At 38.1% G+C, this 17,542-nt stretch overlaps 2 protein-coding genes, 2 non-coding genes and 1 pseudogene across 4 annotated transcripts; 3 read left to right on the forward strand and 2 right to left on the reverse strand.

Annotated features, from left to right (window-relative positions):
- Positions 1–915: 915 nt before the first annotated feature.
- Positions 916–997, reverse strand: TRNAS-CGA (transfer RNA serine (anticodon CGA)). The gene has a single exon. It is a non-coding gene; the product is annotated as a tRNA-Ser (tRNA).
- A 962-nt stretch (positions 998–1,959) lies between these two features.
- On the forward strand, positions 1,960–8,489 carry LOC141823124 (chromatin assembly factor 1 subunit FSM). The gene is made up of 14 exons (XM_074710393.1): positions 1,960–2,064; positions 2,204–2,340; positions 2,420–3,218; positions 3,312–3,411; positions 3,921–4,068; positions 4,184–4,307; positions 4,772–5,136; positions 5,506–5,862; positions 5,964–6,045; positions 6,125–6,262; positions 7,213–7,617; positions 7,709–7,846; positions 7,965–8,019; positions 8,150–8,489. Exons 3-14 carry the CDS (start codon positions 2,505–2,507, stop codon positions 8,302–8,304), a joined length of 2,781 nt encoding a protein of 926 aa, XP_074566494.1. The 5' UTR covers positions 1,960–2,064; positions 2,204–2,340; positions 2,420–2,504; the 3' UTR covers positions 8,305–8,489.
- Positions 8,490–8,978: 489 nt separating this feature from the next.
- On the forward strand, positions 8,979–13,170 carry LOC141823125 (large ribosomal subunit protein uL18). Its single transcript, XM_074710394.1, has 9 exons — positions 8,979–9,047; positions 10,039–10,108; positions 10,185–10,276; positions 10,372–10,498; positions 10,566–10,645; positions 10,720–10,836; positions 12,325–12,459; positions 12,619–12,788; positions 12,903–13,170. The coding sequence occupies exons 1-9, from the start codon at positions 9,045–9,047 to the stop codon at positions 13,015–13,017; spliced, it is 909 nt and encodes a 302-aa protein (XP_074566495.1). The 5' UTR covers positions 8,979–9,044; the 3' UTR covers positions 13,018–13,170.
- Positions 13,171–14,104: 934 nt separating this feature from the next.
- On the forward strand, positions 14,105–16,786 carry LOC141823760 (formin-like protein 1; annotated as a pseudogene).
- Positions 16,787–17,039: 253 nt separating this feature from the next.
- On the reverse strand, positions 17,040–17,110 carry TRNAG-GCC (transfer RNA glycine (anticodon GCC)). Its single transcript has one exon. It is a non-coding gene; the product is annotated as a tRNA-Gly (tRNA).
- Positions 17,111–17,542: the final 432 nt, after the last annotated feature.

The raw sequence follows: 17,542 nt of genomic DNA on the forward strand, positions 1-17,542 counted from the left end.
GTCAAATCTAAATTATAATATGGGATATTTAGCCAACCCTCAGATCAAAGACATCTATGAAGAAGCATATCAAAATACTAATTCCTAATATAGATCCAAACCATTTGGGGAAATCGCTATAAGCAACTAACTTCAAAAGAGGGAAATTTTACCGGCGTTGACTTGCCACTATACGTCAACCGACTGAATTACTCAACAGTATAAAGATCAATCAACAGATCTAAGAACAGGCAAACTTTTTAAAGGGGAAAACTATCTAGATCAAAACAAAAGCTACGATCCGTTTTGAAATATCTCATAATAGCCAGACAAAAGGTAAGAATACCCAAATTTTAAACAAGAAGAAAGGGAGAATTGAGAACTAAGATCGATAGGAGCAAAACAAATCAAGTTCGCATGACTGGGCATCCGGGAGGACAAACTTACGCCTGCGGAACCCTATCGAAACACGCGCGCCGCCCTTGACACTGTAGTTGAGGCGAGGCGAGGAGAGGAGCGGAGCGGCGGGCGCGCGCGAAAGAAGAGACTGAATTTTTGCACAGTTGCTCAAGAATTTTACAGATATAATATATACTTCCTACAAATACATAAACCCGTCTAAAGTTTTCAAATACCCATATGAGCCCCTGCAAATGAGTAAATACCTGTCTCAAGTTTCTAAAATTCCAAATTATGTCAAAATTGGTGTCGATAATTTAAATCTGAGTATTTTTTTCATTAATAATTACCCTAAAAACGTGTATTTTCGTTTGAAATAAAAAACTTTTACTTAATGAGGTAAAGAATAATCAAAGTTTTTATAAAAGAAATTATGATGTCATGAAAATAAAATCAGAAGTTTAAAGGACTTAGATGTCATTTTCTGCTTGTTGCAATTTTGACTTTTAGATTGGTGCTGGGAACCAAAAAACACACCGTCGACAGCAGGATTCGAACCTGCGCAGGCAAAGCCCAACAGATTTCGAGTCTGTCTCCTTAACCACTCGGACATATCGACGATTAACAAACTATAATTAATTTTTTAATTAATATAAGGTTTATTAAGCTGGTTAATGTTTATGAATAAATATTATGACAAAATTGTTTATGAATGAAGTATATGAACAAGATTTTTATTAAATATTTAAATAAATCAAAAAGTTTTTTAACAGAATAAACTTATGATATCAAACTCATTAACTAATTAAATATGTTTAAAAATATTAAATAATAAAATAAAGTTGAATAAAGAACTTAATAGCATCTAAATAAAACCAAATTAAATTTTAAAAAATGTTAAAGTTGAGCAATCATTTTCAACAATTTGATTCATTTGAAATTTAACTTGATTGACTTGTTAAATATAAGTGTGAATAAGATAAAGTGTAGTTCAATTTCACTTGTTTCCCTCTTGAATGCCTTCCTTATTCAACTCTCTAATATCATACACCATGTATTAATAGGTAGATAATAATGATAATCTCATTTAAAGTCTAACATAATTTTTTATTAAAATAATTATTTTCACCTTCGTTGCCGAGTTGATTTCATAAAATAAATTAAAAGTTGTTTTATTTTATTTTATTCCATCAATCGTATTAGGAATATTTATGAATCATATATTGTAAATCAGGAAAATAAAAATAAAAAATTTATTTTTGAAAGTGTTTATTGTTGACCAAAAAGGCCGCCAGACAAGTGAAATGATTCCAAGTCCAACTCATCCTTAAAGCCCAACCCGGCCCAATTGGTAGACTCCGTAAGACAAGAAACGACGCTGCGAGGGAAAGCGCAATGCAATTGGCGGGAAACCCAATTGCCAGATGTCGATCCGACGGCCACCAACGTTCCGTTCTCCCATCACCCCCCTTCATGCGATCTCAGCCATCCGTTACGAGATCATTCGGCGCGAGCTTCGCCGCCGTCCGATATAATCGGGCTCTCCTCTTCGCTCCTCGCCGAACGAAGCGGCGAGGTTCGACAAAGCGAGCGAGACCGGGGGGAAAAGAGGAGAAATCGCGAAGAAAAGTCGAGTTCTCGATCTTTTCTCTGCAGCTGTTCTTCTCCACTGAGGCCGATGTAAAGGTAATCTTACGATCTGCGTATGGTGTGGTTTCTTGGTTTCTCGCGATGAGGAGGTCTGGAAATGAGGGTTTTCTTGTGCGTCCTTATCATGCCATTATTGGGTTTCGGGGTTAATTTAGAATAGCATCTGCCTTTCCAGACTCATTATTCATGGAAGAGGGTTTGATTAGTCTCTATTCGTCACATCCTCAAGGATACTGTTGTCGAGGAATTTAGGATCTTGGAAGATGTTTGACATGGAATTGACAGCCTAGGGGTATCTAGAACTAAAAAAAGGTTTGTTTTTATTTTTTCGGCAGTGACTACTTTTTTCCCCTTGTAATGCGATTCATTTTGACGCTCATGCTATTTACAGGAAACCATTCAGTTGTATTGGAATTTCTAGAGTTGTTTCTTCCCATTTTTCATACCTGTTTTTCGAAATACTCGATAGAGTAACAATGGTCTCTCCTGATGCTGCGGTCACTGACAAAACGGATGAATGCAAACTTTCCAAAGTTGTCAGGGGCATTTGCCCAGGGAAAGAGGAAGAGAAGGTAGTTTTCAACAGAGCCCTTGAAAACTATGAGGATTTGATGGTGCTTGATGATAGTCTTGCGAAAGCAACGGAAATGGAGAGCTCAAAAGATCACTTGGAGGAGAAGGCAATTCACTCTACAAATGGCATGGGCCTTCCTTGCGGTTTAGTACTGAGCTCAAACAGGTCTTCAGAATTTGATCAAGATGATGGGGAAAAGGTGAAATGCCAAGCCAAGGTGAAAGATGAACAGCATGGGGTAGAAAAGAATTTGAAAAGGAAAAGGATTGATGGGGAAATGATTCATAATAAGGAATCACTTATAACACAATGCCATCAAGAATTGGATGAACTCGTTGAGTATTATAAAGAGTTTTCTGGTCTTAAGCAACAACATGATAATGCCAACTCTTTTTCAAATAATTCGATGATTGCTTTTTTGCTGGAGGAGAGAAATCTTCCATTTTCTAAATTAGCAGAAGAAATTTATGAGAAGTTGAAGGAAAGAGAAGCAGTTACTTTGGCTTCAGTTCGCAGTACTCTACTCTCTATTGGACAAAGAGTAATGTATGGCATTTCCAGCCCAGATACTGATGTGTTGGAAGACGAATCAGATTCGTGCCTTTGGTGCTGGGAGGTGATACTTTACTTTTTCATTTACCCCTTTGGTTGCTTCTGTAAATGTGATTTTGTAATTGACCTTTTGTTATCTGCTTACTTGGTTTTCCAGACAAGAGATGCCAAGTTACTGCCTGCATCCCTTCGCAGTGTTGTACATATTCGACGCATAGCTCGGAAGAAGATTCATAAGAGAATTTCTATTATTCATGGTGAGATTATTACTTTTTAGTGCCACTTGCAATTCTTAGGTTAGAATAGTGTTTTTAAACCTGGACTAGTAATTGAACCTGTGGTCCTGCTTGTTTGTAGGCTTTGTATGGCTGGCTGGTTTGTTTTGGTTTTGAATACACAGTATCAGGGGCACACAATCTCATTTTGCTACATGCCTATGCTATTATCTTTGTGTTAATTATGTCTTGTTTATTTGTTTTCTATAATTTCCACTTGTTCTGTTAACTATCTCAAATCCATACCATCCTTGTGCATTATTTATTTCCCTACAGAAGAAAGAATGGAGCACTGGAGTACTTTCTTTAGTTCATGTATTTAATGTTAGTATGTGCTCATTTTATAATGAGATCAGACTCGTAAACTTTCTTAAATGCTGCAGTTGTAGTGAGAAACACAATTTATAATTTTTTTTTCATTTTTTTCTCGTTCTTTCAGTTTCCTGGTATTGGTGCATTAGACTGACATCTTTGCCCTTGGATAATTTCAGAGACACTATCAGTGTTAGAAAGTTCACTGCATACTGAAAGCAATAAGGCTGATCTGATTCAAGTGTCAATAAAACTTAGAAAGGTACCGAGTAAGCAAGAGATCTTTATGTTGGTTGATAAATTGTCCCAGAAGAATTGTGTTGACATGTAAGAAATCATTCTTTCCTTATTCTTTTTAGGCCTTCTATTTCTTGTTTTAATCATTAGTTCATTACTTACCTTTTGTCATTACTTACCTAAAATTATACTTTGCCATTCAAAGGGCAAAAAAGGAAGCCAGGTTACAAGAAAAGGAATTAATAAAGTCTTTGGAGAAGATTAACCAGAGCGCTGAAAAGGAAAAGAAGAAACTAGAGCGGGAGCTTCAAAAGGAAAAACTTCGAAATGTATGTCATTTTCATTTTGAATGCCAACTCCTGCTGCTTGTATAATTAATAACTTTTAATATTATGCACCAACAACCTAAAATAGATATCGAGAAGAATGTAGTTTCAAATATTCTGTGCCTATATATTAAAATTCTGCTAAAATTGTTATCCCAACATTCGTGAATGAAAATTGATAATCAAGGTTGCCAAAGTTATATGTCTTCATTTTGTTGTTAGTTTCATATGCTACTTAATTTTAAAAGAATTTATAGGGTTCAATGTCAATTAATTGAAATTTTGTTGAAACCACACATAATAAGAGAAATTGGGAGCATATATTCCCTCTTTATGCATATATTTCCTTTAAGTAATATCTTCTATTTGGCACTTGGCCTTCCATTCTCTTGAAAATGTGGAATGGTTATTACTACAAATATTTTCCATCTTTTCTCACGATTAGAGTTTTCCTTCCTGAATTGCAGGAAAAGGAACTTAAGAGGATGCAGGAAGAAGCTGAAAGGGAAAGAAAACGTCGTGAAAAAGAACAAATTGAACTGAAGAAACAAAATAAGAAGCAACAAGAAGAGGCTGCTAGGGAACAAAGACGCCGTGAGAAAGAAGAAGCTGAATTGAAGAAGCAACGGGCAGTGCAGAAGCAAGCTTCTATGATGGAATTGTTTCTCAAGAGTAAGAGTAGCCAGAATTCTGATAACCCTGATGGGAAATCTCCCATGATTAAACCATCCACTGAGATTGCTTCAAATGAAGAAATGGTTAATGCTGTTACGTCATCAATGGATATTGCTTTGTATCAGCAACATAGCATGACCATAGAGGATCTTCGCAGGTACTTAAGAGGATCTTTGTCTTTATATTCACCTTATTTTTCTAACTTATGGACTCCTAGATTTCTCTATGCTTCATCTGGGAAAATGGATTTCGTTTTGAAAACCATTCCTGTATCTGATGGTATGGATATGTTCAAAGACAACTAATATATTGTCAAGTTAGGATACTGAAATTGATTAAAATGAAATGTGTAAGACAAGACTTTAGTTAACATAATGAGAGTGATTTAATTGATTTCAGAAGTAATTCCAATGGAAATGTGTGTGTATATGTATATAGTTTGCAGATGTTGCAGTCACTGGAAGTAATTAAAAGTTTAGCAAAACCTTTTGTCACAATAACAAGAATTTGATCTTTAATTTTCCAGGTTCCATGTTGATGGCTGGCGAAAGTTGGCTCACTGCAATAGATCTTCATACTGGGGTGTTAGGCATAATCCAAAAGCTAACTTGTTCAAGGAGATTAAGCTTCAAAAATCATCCTTGTTAGGTGACACTCTTAAAAAAAGTGCCGTTTCAAAGATAGAAAAATCCTCTTGTGAGGTAAGTTGCAGCCTGTCAAGCGGCAATAGGCTTGATGAGGAACTGGAGTCTCTTGCAGACAGCATGTCTGGTCAAAATGATCTTGTTGTTGCCTCAACATCATCTCATTTGCTGAAGAAAAAGCTTTTGCAGTTTGACAAAAGCAATAGACCAGCATATTATGGTACTTCACGCAGAAAAAGGCAAGTTTAATGCTTTCTAATAGAAAACTAGCATTTTTTATTAAAAGAATTTGATTACAACTCTGATGATTATGTCTTTAACTTAATCTTTACTACTATAGCCTTGTTGTTGGTCGAAGGCACCCATTCAGGAAGGATCCTGAATTGGACTATGATGTTGATAGTGATGAGGAATGGGAAGAGGTGCTTGACACTTAATTTCTTGTATTAGTCCCTTTGGGCAAGATGTCAAAAAGTACAACTTACCATGTTTTATGAACAGGAGGATCCAGGTGAAAGTCTTTCTGATTGTGACAAGATGGATGCAGAATCTATTGATGGAGAAACTTTGGAAAATGAGAATGATTGTGAAAGCGAAGATAGTTTTGTTGTTCCTGATGGTCATCTCTCTGAAACTGAGGTGTGTCTTTAAAACACTTGGGAAAAAACATATATCTGTTTTGTTCTGTTCCTTGTGTGCTTCATTTCCAAACCCATCTCGGTTGTGTTACTCGAGAATATATTTTCAAATTTTCTGATTAACGGAAAGATTAGATTTTTCTTCCAGAAAAGCCATTACTTGCGTTTTGGCCATCCATGGTTCTCTGATACTTTTTCCAATGCAAGTAGCAAAGTTGTCCTTTTTTTTCCACTTCATTGTCAAGCTATCTATTCGTTTTGAATACATCTTCACTATCAGTCTATAGGTAATATTTTTTTTTACCCCTCTAATATACTCATATTAGTCATGAGTTGAGTAGTGATGCGATGTGGTATATTTATCAAGAACAACAGCATAAATGTTACAAATGTAACTGGGACAAAAGTAAAATGGACTTTCACAACTGGATAAATTTAAGTTTTACCATTTTTCAGATGCTCTCAAATATCTATGCAGCTTGTTAGTTGTCTTCTATAATTCCATTGTTTATGTATTTCTTGATAATATTTGGATTCAAGATTTAGCTGAATTTTTACTTTGGTGATCATTACAAATCAGAATGACAGCTTGTGACACTGAATCTAAGAACTGTCGGTGCTGTTTTTTCTTTAAATTTTTTACTTGAATTCCTGGTGATTTTTCATGTGAATCACTAGTATAGTAGTAGCAATCTTTGCTCTGGCGTACTTTTTTTTTCCGGATAGGTTTGAGTGGTAAGCAGCATGAGCAACCTTATCTACTTCATAATTTTGTGGCAATGCCAATTGCCTTCTACATCTTCGACATCTAGAATTTTCAGGATCTGTGATATGTTAGGTCACTGCAGTGTCTAAAATGGAAGTGGCTCGTCATGGTTAGGAATTTTTTTGTTCTAGAATAATTTCTGTTTTTAGTTTTTTTCTTATAACCTAAAACATATTTATACACAGGGTGTTCAACTTGAGGCTCCAACTGATTGCACTGATAATGAGGTGAAAAGCTCATCAACTTGTAAGTTGGAGACTGATAATGCTGCAAAAATGCTTCGGCAGCAGAAGTTTCTTTTTAATTCGACTGAGAAGGCTCTTCGAAAGAACCAACCGTTGGTGATATCCAATTTAAATCATGAAAAATCTGAACCACGAATAACTGAAGAGCTGTCTGGCACAGCTAAAATTGAGCAGATTTTTTTACAAGCTCTCTGTTTGGAACCCTTCTCTGGCGGCCCCATCATTGATATCTCTACAAGTCCTAGCACTTTGAACGAAGTTCAACAAGTTAGCGAGTCTTCCCAGGAGACATCCATTCAAACAGGGACTTCAGAAGCGATATCAGAGTCTGACTTGCCAGAATTTGTAAGTATATTATTGGATATTCAAAGCTAGATTGCTTTAGTCTGATGTCCTTGTTGGTTCATCATCATTTTCCTTTTTCTTCATCCTACAGGTTAGGTTGGTTCAGTCTTGCCCACATGGAATTAACAAGATGGTAGAAGTGCTGCAACAGAAATTTCCATCCATCTCAAAGGCACAATTACGAAATAAAGTACGAGAATTATCTAATTTTGTCGACAACCATTGGCAGGTAAACATCTGCCTCTGCATGCATATTAAAGTAATCACTTTGATCTAAAATATACCTTTTCTTTTGTTTTTTTGGCTGAAATCTTATTGTGACAGTCTTTGCTAATATGTGAATGCAGGTTAAGAAAGATGTTCTGGAAAGACTCGGCATGCCTGCTATTGAATCTTCTCCAGGTACTGAAATGTCTCAATTGAACTTCTACTATATCACATGGAACCTTTGTACAAGTTTTCTCAAGCTACATAACTCTTGTATCTGGTTTATCCATACCACATCTCAGTGTCAGCTTGTTATTCTCGACAGACGTTAAGAAGCAGAAAAGCATAGCAGCTTATTTCCCCAGATCCTGCCAACCACCACCCGAAGCGGTGCCCATGATCCTTTCTGAATCTTTGCCGCAGTCATCTTCAAAGTCCAAGACACAGGACTTGAAAGCTGAAGGCCAGTCCACAGAGTAGTGTGTGCATTTCAATGCTCACAGGGAAAATAGTTAAAGACGGTTTATTTTTTCCCTTGCAAATTTTGTTCTTTTGGAACAGTATCGCTATAAAAATTATGAGATTGAAATCTTGATGTGTACATAGTGGTGCGAGGTGACTGGCTATTCTATTTTGGTTACTGGCTGATAGTTTACCTTTTCAAACCGTGGTCGAACTGTACTTTCTTTTAAGTTGTATTACCAGTTCGTTTATCAAAATACCAACTAGTGTTTTCACTCTTCCTTATTTTCCTACAACTTAGTCCTCATCTCTCTTCCTTATTTAATGTGTTTTGACCGAGCTTTTCATGGGCTTGTGAACAAACTCATTTATAAAAGAAAGCTCTAGGACTAGGATGGGTAATCAAACTCGTTCTGAACACATTAAAGTGGTAATCGGCACAAAATTTCTTATTCATAAACAAATGGGCTTAATCAAATATGGACTCAAACTTGAATTTTATAATTGTATATATATATATTTTTAAAATAAATCGACAGGGATAATTGAGCAACGCTTATTGGGCCCGTTAAGTTGGCAAGCCCATCGAATCCAGCCCATCTATGACAGGGCGATCGCAACCGTTGGATCTCGTTATGGATGGCGTTAGGGTTTTTGTTGCTCATAGCAGTGAGCCACTCCGTTATAATAAGCCCCTTCTCCCTTCCTTCAACCCCACAGCGGCGGCAGAGGGAGCAGTGCGTGGGGAGAGGAACGAGATGGTGAGATGCCCTTGAACCCTCTGTTTTCTATCTGGTTTTATGAGTTAAACTCATCGGTTTGATTCGCCTGTATACCGTCGTCGTAGCAGTAAGGTTTTCTCTGTTATGTTGTACGTGATTCATGTTGATTAGGATCGATTATGAAAAAAAATGTAACCTTTCGCGATTTGTGATGCATTTAAGTATCCGGTCTACTTAGCTATTTCTGAAATTTTGCGTCAAGTTGTACTGCTTCCGGTAGTTTACTGGTGCTGCTGGTTATTAGGTTATTAGATATTGGCTGCCCAGATCTCACTCCTTTACGTTTAATTTTTTGTCTGATTGAGCTGTATTGCATCCTTGAATGGCTTATGGTTGGGTTTCTTGTTTAATACTGCAACATTGTAATTTTGTGGTTTGTTGTTTTAAAGTTGAATATGTTAGTTTGGTTAGTGTGGTTTGGCTTATGGATTTTGGCGTTGTTGTTCGTATGTTTTGAAGGTGCGCGATTAAACCTGTGGCTCTGAGATCTTGAAACTGAAATATAATTCCAAATGATCGGAATTAAGTCGTGTGTGGATCACCATGTTTACTTTTTTTAATTGTTAGATATTCAATATTCTTCTTTTACACCTATGACTTATCTTGATCTATTGTATTCTACAATTTTTTTCTGTCTTTTGTGTTGTTTTTACTGGGATTTAAGTAAGAGGAAAACGAAAAGAAATAAAAGCATCAATTTCCCTTGTTTACTCGTAATCTTTATTTTATATTTTCTCAAATTGTAATGAAGTGTAAGCTATCTTTTGAACTCAAAAAGCAGGTCATATTATTTTTTCTTCTTATTTAGTCCAAGTAAACAGGAAAAATGAAATATAATGAAAGTAAAACAATATATTTGTGTCCTTTCTTTTCCCTTCAACATTATACTTGAACTATAGTTGAATCTTTAGTTTTTTAGTAAAAGCATGGTGTAACTGAGTTCACTGATTTTGTTATTTGTTAACCTCAGGTTTTCGTCAAATCTGTAAAGACTAAGGCTTACTTCAAGCGATTTCAAGTCAAGTACAAGAGAAGGAGAGGTAAAATTTTCATTTGTGTCTTTAACTTTGTTAATGTGCAGTTGGTATATGTTAATAATTTCTTGTGATTGGACAGAGGGAAAGACTGATTATCGTGCACGAATCAGATTGATCAACCAGGACAAGAACAAATATAATACACCTAAGTATAGATTTGTTGTCCGATTTGTATCCTCAAAAGCAATCTTTATATTATATGTTAATAATTGTCCTTTTTTACCATATATCATTATCTGGAAGTTCTTAACCCGATTTGCTACTAGACTAACAAGGATATTGTTGCACAAATAATATCTTCAACCATTGTTGGTGATTTGGTTCTTGCATCTGCGTATGCCCATGAACTCCCACAATACGGGCTTGAAGTTGGTCTTACAAACTATGCTGCAGGTTAGACACCCATTTCCTTGTTTATGTTTGTGCCTCACTACCTCAACCTGTATTTGTTGGCGATTAGCATACTGCACTGGACTTCTCTTGGCAAGGCGTGTCTTGAAGACGCTTGAGTTGGATTCTGAATATGAAGGAAATGTTGAGGTGTCTTTTATATTCCTTGTCAATATCAAACTATTCTGTCAAATACTTCTTACATCATATCATTTCTCCTTCAGGCTACTGGAGAAGATTTCTCTGTTGAACCCACTGACAATCGAAGACCTTTCCGTGCTTTACTTGATGTTGGCCTTGTAAGGACAACTACAGGCAATAGAGTATTTGGTGCTCTCAAGGTACCTGTCTAGTTCATGCATTTATCATGCAGCCTTCTTTCCTCTTTCTAGAATAGAATTAGCTTTGACAGCTCAATTTCTTGTGGAGCTAACTGCTATCACATTAAATAATAATATTTGAATGTTCGATTGAAGTAAGTTTGGAGATGATCACATGTGCAATAAAAAGTGGTTTTAGATGTTTTAATTCCAGAAAATAAATTGTGTTGAAAAATGCTCAACCAATATTATGTGTGGTTCTGTACTACTTGTATCAAAATTTTCCTTATAGGGTTTTGGATACCTAAACGAAGAATGTGGCAACCTTTGAAGTGCTTTTGTGATGTACACAACAAATTTCTACCTTTAAGAATTTTAAGTTCCCAGTACCAACTAATTCATGCCAATTTTTATGTAGTATTGAATTGAAGCTAATTTGTAAATATAGTTTTATCTACATTAAAAATGATAGTCTTCATGGCTCATTTTGTATGTGATTTATATGCAGTATGGTCTTATATAAGTAGAGTTAATGAATTTGCTTTCATGTTTGAATTTGCAGCAACAAACATTAATATGCACAGAAATTTATGGAGGTGAAATTGGTGGTTGTGTTCTTATCCAATTATTGTTAAGAGTGAACCGTTGAGTGGATAAAATCATGACAAAGTCGGTGAATATTTTTTATTGTTTAAGCGTATAAGTTCACAGTCGCTGTTTATCTCAATTTGATGAACACTGCCTATGAATGCTAGGAGAATTTCTTGGTTCTTGTCCTTTAGTTGCATGCGTATTACAATGTTTGATCAGAACATTGGTTAGGAAATAAATAGGGAAATAAAATGTATTTTTCATGGCTCATGAGAGGAAGCTGTGAGATCGGCTCATTTGAAATAAAATGATTAAACACTGTGCTGTTGTTATGTTTGTGAAATTTTAGGTGTTTTTATTTTATTGGGAGTCTTAATAGGGTTTGTAAAGATTGGGCCTTGTATACTGTTTTTTTTATTGTTTAATTTTTAAGCTTTTGTCCTGGTCATTACATTTCAGTGCTTGTTCATTCACTGAACTGTTTATCTCAACTGTTCCTATATCATCTTTAATTAGCATTTATTTGAGGTTGAGGAGGTTCGATTGCTATAAATAGCTAAGCTAGCTGCTGATCCTATTAGAATTTAGAATTCCAAATGCTTTCCATCTTATCCATATCTTATATAAGTTTTGTTACCTGGTCTAGTTTTTCCCCTTGACCTGTTGTAGATCTAGACACAAGTGGTAAGTTAAAACTTAACACATCTATTTCCATTTGATCCCTATTATGCTGCAGTGTGAATGTTTCTTAATTGGACATATATTTGCTTTTGCTGTTGCTTCTTTTGAAGTGATGCTTTTGTGTTTTGTTTATCTAATTCTCCATTCATGTCAATTTTCAGTACATTACTCCAATTTGCTGCTATTTCATATTATTGTTACTGTATGAGGGACCCATGAAATGTTTCTTGAATGTAGGGTGCATTAGATGGTGGACTTGATATCCCCCACAGCGATAAAAGGTTTGCTGGTTTTAAGAAAGATGAGAAACAGCTTGATGCAGAAGTTCATAGGAAATACATTTATGGTGGTCACGTTGCCTCTTACATGAAGGTCAGTTGGTTTCACTGGTTTTCATCTCTCATTCATTCACATTCCATTTTAATTTCAATGATCATCCATCTTGGGTGTTCCTTCCCGTATCTATTCAACATTATTTTAGTTGAAATATTTTGGTAAATGCTTGTCACACCCAATTTTGTTTTCCCTCAGATTCTTATGGAAGATGAGCCTGAAAAGTATCAGTCACATTTCAGTCAATACATAAAGAAAGGAATTGACCCTGATAACCTAGAGGAGATGTACAAGAAGGTCCATGCTGCCATTCGTGCCAATCCATCTCCAGTGAAATCCACAAAGCCGCCACCAAAGGAGTACAAGAGGTATGGAATAAATATACACATTAAATGTTTTGATTCTTTCAGAAGCAATACTTTCATCATCCTACCAATTGCGACAATAGATTATAACATGTTTTTGGCATCTCTTCTCCGCAGGTATAACCTAAGGAAGCTTACCTACGAGGAAAGGAAAGCTAAGCTCGTAGAACGTCTGAATGCTCTTAATTCTTCTGCTGGTGCTGATGATGATGAGGACGAAGATGACGAGTGAAAATTATATCAAGTGTCAAACTTTTGATATGACTTTTAATGGTTGCATAAGCTAGGAACAATATTTGGTGTTGAACAGTTTAGTTCTTTCGATCCAGCAGAATCTATCATACGCTAAGATTTTAACTTATGCAATTGGTTTTGTTATCATTAAGATTTTATCTTATGCAATTGCTTTTATCTATCCTGTTTGTGATTTTCATCACTGTGTTGGCATCAAATGATTAGATTACAAGTATGTTGTTGACTCATGAATATTTCTCTTTGTTTGTCAGTATAACAAGTTGGATTCCAATCTTATCAAATGATGTTCTATTTTTTTTACAAAGATGTGGAATCACATATATGTTGCTGAGGTAGACAATTCCTTGATGTAAAGCTTTTGATTTGACCCTAGATAGGACAAGTGCTTTTAAGAACGCTAGTGCCTTTTGAGAAGACGTTCTCAGACTCTTCTAAAGGTCCTGTTCAGGCTTCATAGATTAAACATTGCCATTTTATTCCTCAAATCATGTTTTACTTGAGGAAGAATGTGTTTCTGTTTCTAATTTGCAATTGAAAGCCCTAATATAAACATTCTTACCATTCTCATACACATTGCAAAAAGTATTGGCTCCTTACACTACAAACCTGCAACCTAAAGATGAAAAGTGCGTAGGGGATCATGTCCATCACATGCATTTTTGTATGCATTTGAATGTTGGATGCAACTTTTTTTTTTACTGATTTAGATCATATTTTATCAAATCCGATCGATCTACAACTAGATCAAATTTATTTTACTCTCAGTTCATCGAGTCTGTCGTAAACTACAAAACCACATGCCTCTCCCTCTGAATTAAAATGCAGAGATACTCTCGCAGTTTTACGTCTCTTGGAATTCGAATCCACAAACCACAAAAAGCCAACGAAATTATTGCGAAAAATGATGAAGGGAATAATTGGCTGTGGGGTTTGGTGAAACGCAGGGTGAGAGAGAGAGACTGTGTCAGGCTCGAGGCTTATTCTTTTGCTTTAACGAAGCTTTTCCATGCAGCATGTCACATGTCAGAGTGAAATCTACTCTTTTCTTTTGCTGAAAGCCATGCATGGATTTACTCGTAAAACAGGTGAGTGAGTGGATCAGTGCAACCCCACCATTGTCGTCCATTGGCGTTGCATTGCTGAAGATTCTTATCACTGTTCCTTCAGAGTTCTCCAATGGCCTCCATTTCAGATCTTTCCGCTTGCTTCTCTTCGGGATTCTTCCGGACGCAATGCATGGCAGGCGCTCTCTCCATCGACCTTTCTTTCCTCTCGCTTCCTCTTCTCCGCCCGGTGAGTCACCGCCCATGTTGACTGCACCGGAGCTGCCATTCTTCTTCCCTGCCTACTCCTCCACTCCGCCGCCGCTGGCGACTGTCGTCGACTCTCAGCCCACCTTCCCTGCCAGCGTCTCCTCCCTCGTTGGCCCCGCGCCGACCTCCTTCCACAACTACAAGCCCGCCCTCGCCGTCTTTCTTGCTTTCCTCGCTCTGCTCGCCGCTGCGGCCGCAATAATGTACTTCCTTTACCGCCGGCGGGGGCTCTGCTACTCCGATGAGGAGGGTGCCCGCTCCGACTCCCAACGGTTGTTTGATAACGTGGCCTCCGACGGCGGCGCTGCACCCAAGAGCTCCCCTCGAGTCTCCTCCGTCTTTGGATCAAAGCTGTGGTCGCCGGAGCTCAGGCCAATGCCGTGGCTACCGCGGCACACTCGTGGGCGCGGGGAGGAGAAGGTGATGGAGGACTCGTCAGGGCGGGAATTCTACTCGCCCAGGCCGTCCTCGGCTTGGAAGGGGAGCTCCGGAAGGTGGGAGAGTGGGCGGATATCGAGCTCCCGGAGGACGTTACCGGCGGCAGTGGCCGAAAGGTGCGAATCCCGCAGCTCGACGCTGGACACGCCTCCCTATCTATCTTCGCCCCTGGTCTCGTCGGCGAGATTCGGATCGAGCCCCGGACATTCGAGCCGGAGATCCTTAAGGTCCACATCGGAAAGGATCTTGCCCAGAGATTGCCGTGTTACAGATCCACCGCCACCGCCTGAAACTCTGTCTGCAAAGACAAAGGTGGCGACTTTTGATCTCGCAGCGCACAGACAGCAACAGAGTGGCGTTCCCCGGCCGCCGCCACCACCACCGCCGCCGGCTGGATACTGGGAGAGACAAGTCCTAAGGCCGCCGCCGACACAACCCGACGATCAAATAACCATATCAGATGGCACGGAGAAGAACGAGGACGCTACTCGCCCAAAATTGAAGCCTTTTCATTGGGACAAGCTTCCTGCGAGCTCAAACCGGGGAATGGTGTGGGATCAGCTGAAATCAAGCTCCTTCAGGTGAGATTCCTCACCAAGATTCAATTTTTCTTCCATTAAGGAATCCTTTTCAGCTGACGAATCAACAGGGTGAACGAGGAAGCGATGGAGACTCTGTTCGTCTGCGACACAACCAAGGAGATCAACAAGGTACTGCAGGTTCTTCCATTGCCAACACAAGCGACCACGGTGCTTGATCCGAAGAGGTCTCAGAACATTGCTATTCTTCTGAGATCATTGAACTCCACCAAGGAGGAGGTCTGCGAAGCATTGCTGGAAGGTGACATTTCTCACCGGCATTTAATTTCTCTGCATCTCATTTCCTCTTCTAATCACCATTGATGAAAGCAGGTAATGCAGAGAGATTGGAAGCTGAACAGCTCGAGATACTGCTAAAGCTGGCTCCAAACAAAGAAGAAGAACCTAAATTGAAGGAATACAAAGATGATTCTTCCCCATTCAAGCTTAGTCCAGAAGAGAAATTTCTCAAGGCTTTGCTGGATATTCCATTTCCATTTAAAAGAGTGGAAGCCATGCTATTCATGGCTAATTTCGATTCAGAAGTCAATTTTCTCAACAAATCCTTTGTAACTCTTGAGGTAGACTCGATCTCTTCTTAACTACTTGACAGTTTGACAGCTTAAATCTTTCAGAATTCACTTGTTCTTTGATTTTGGTACCTACTATGAATTGTCATCATCAGACAGCTTGCGAAGAACTACGCAGCAGCCGGCTGTTTCTCAAGCTTCTGGAGGCTGTACTAAAGACCGGGAACCGGATGAACATCGGGACGAATCGAGGCGGCGCGCGAGCCTTCAAGCTTGATACATTGCTCAAACTGGTCGATATAAAGAGCAACGATGGCAAGACCACACTCCTGCACTTTGTTACTGAAGAGATCATCAGATCAGAAGGAGACTTCAATGTGGCTATCAGTGCACTCGAACGCAGGAAGCTCGGTCTTCAGGCCGTCGCAGGCCTTGCTCAAGAGCTCTGCAATGTGAAGGCTGCTGCGGCAATGGATTCCAATGTGCTCAACAGCTATGTGTCGAAACTCGCAGGAGGGTTCGGGAAGATCAATGAGGTGTTGAGGCTGAACGAAGCATTAGGGCGTGAGCAATACAATGAGAGGTTCCATGAGGCAATGTATGAGTCCATGAGAAGGGCAGAAGAGGGGATCATAAAGGTGCAGGCTCAGGAGAGTGTGGCAATGTCAGTGGTGAAGGAAACAACAGACTACTTCCATGGCGACTCGGCGAAGGAAGAAGCACATCCTCTGAGGATCTTCGTGGTGGTTAGGGACTTCCTATCGATCCTTGAAAGAGTTTGCAAGGAAATTGGAAACATGAAGCACCACCATGTTTTTGTCAGTTCAGAGTCTCAATTCCCTGTGCCTGTGAACCCAACTTTGTCGTCTGAGTTCACTTGCTCTTAATCTGACAAGGAGGAGAGCTCTCGATCGGTCGCTCGCTGTAATTATTATCGTCGCCAAGTTGTGTTTGTGTTGACTTATTCAAGATTGACTAAGTAGATGTTTTGAGCACTGTTATCTTTGTCTTAGATTCTAGTACTAAAAACAGTAAGGAATTGATGCAAATAGATTTCATAAACAACATGAGCATAGGTCTTTACCTTACTAAAAAAGGGTGCTATTGAAAAAATTTTAAAGTAAGAAAAATAAAAAAAAATGCACCAGCCGGGAATCGAACCCGGGTCTGTACCGTGGCAGGGTACTATTCTACCACTAGACCACTGGTGCCGTGCTGTAACTTGTGCAATATTAAAGTTTTCATAAAAACCACGGCATGTTTAGTTTCAATTTATCTTCCTTATATTACTATGCAAACTTTAAATCTATTAAATTATTTTATTATGTCTTTTAGATTTTTTTTTTGTTCTTTTTTATGTCTTGTTTTCAACTTTTATAAATTTTTAATAATCTTGGATATGGTTATATCATCCTAAAATTTATTCGATTCATATAATTTTCAAAATTTACTGTAAGATTTTGTTGTTATGAAGGAAATAAAAAGCTATTTTTTATTACAGTGAATTTAAATTTAAGTTAATATATTGCCTTTTTTTTCTTAAGAATTGGCGTCATTTAACATTTTCCCCCAATCTGGATGCATATGAAAATTTGCCAAATTATTAGTACTAGATTATAATAAAAACCCTAACACCTGTGCCG

Source organism: Curcuma longa, chromosome 3 (assembly GCF_044706935.1).
Source record: "Curcuma longa cultivar G26 ecotype Majalengka, Jawa Barat chromosome 3, ITB_CL_G26_1.1, whole genome shotgun sequence".
Lineage (NCBI taxonomy): Eukaryota > Viridiplantae > Streptophyta > Magnoliopsida > Zingiberales > Zingiberaceae > Curcuma > Curcuma longa.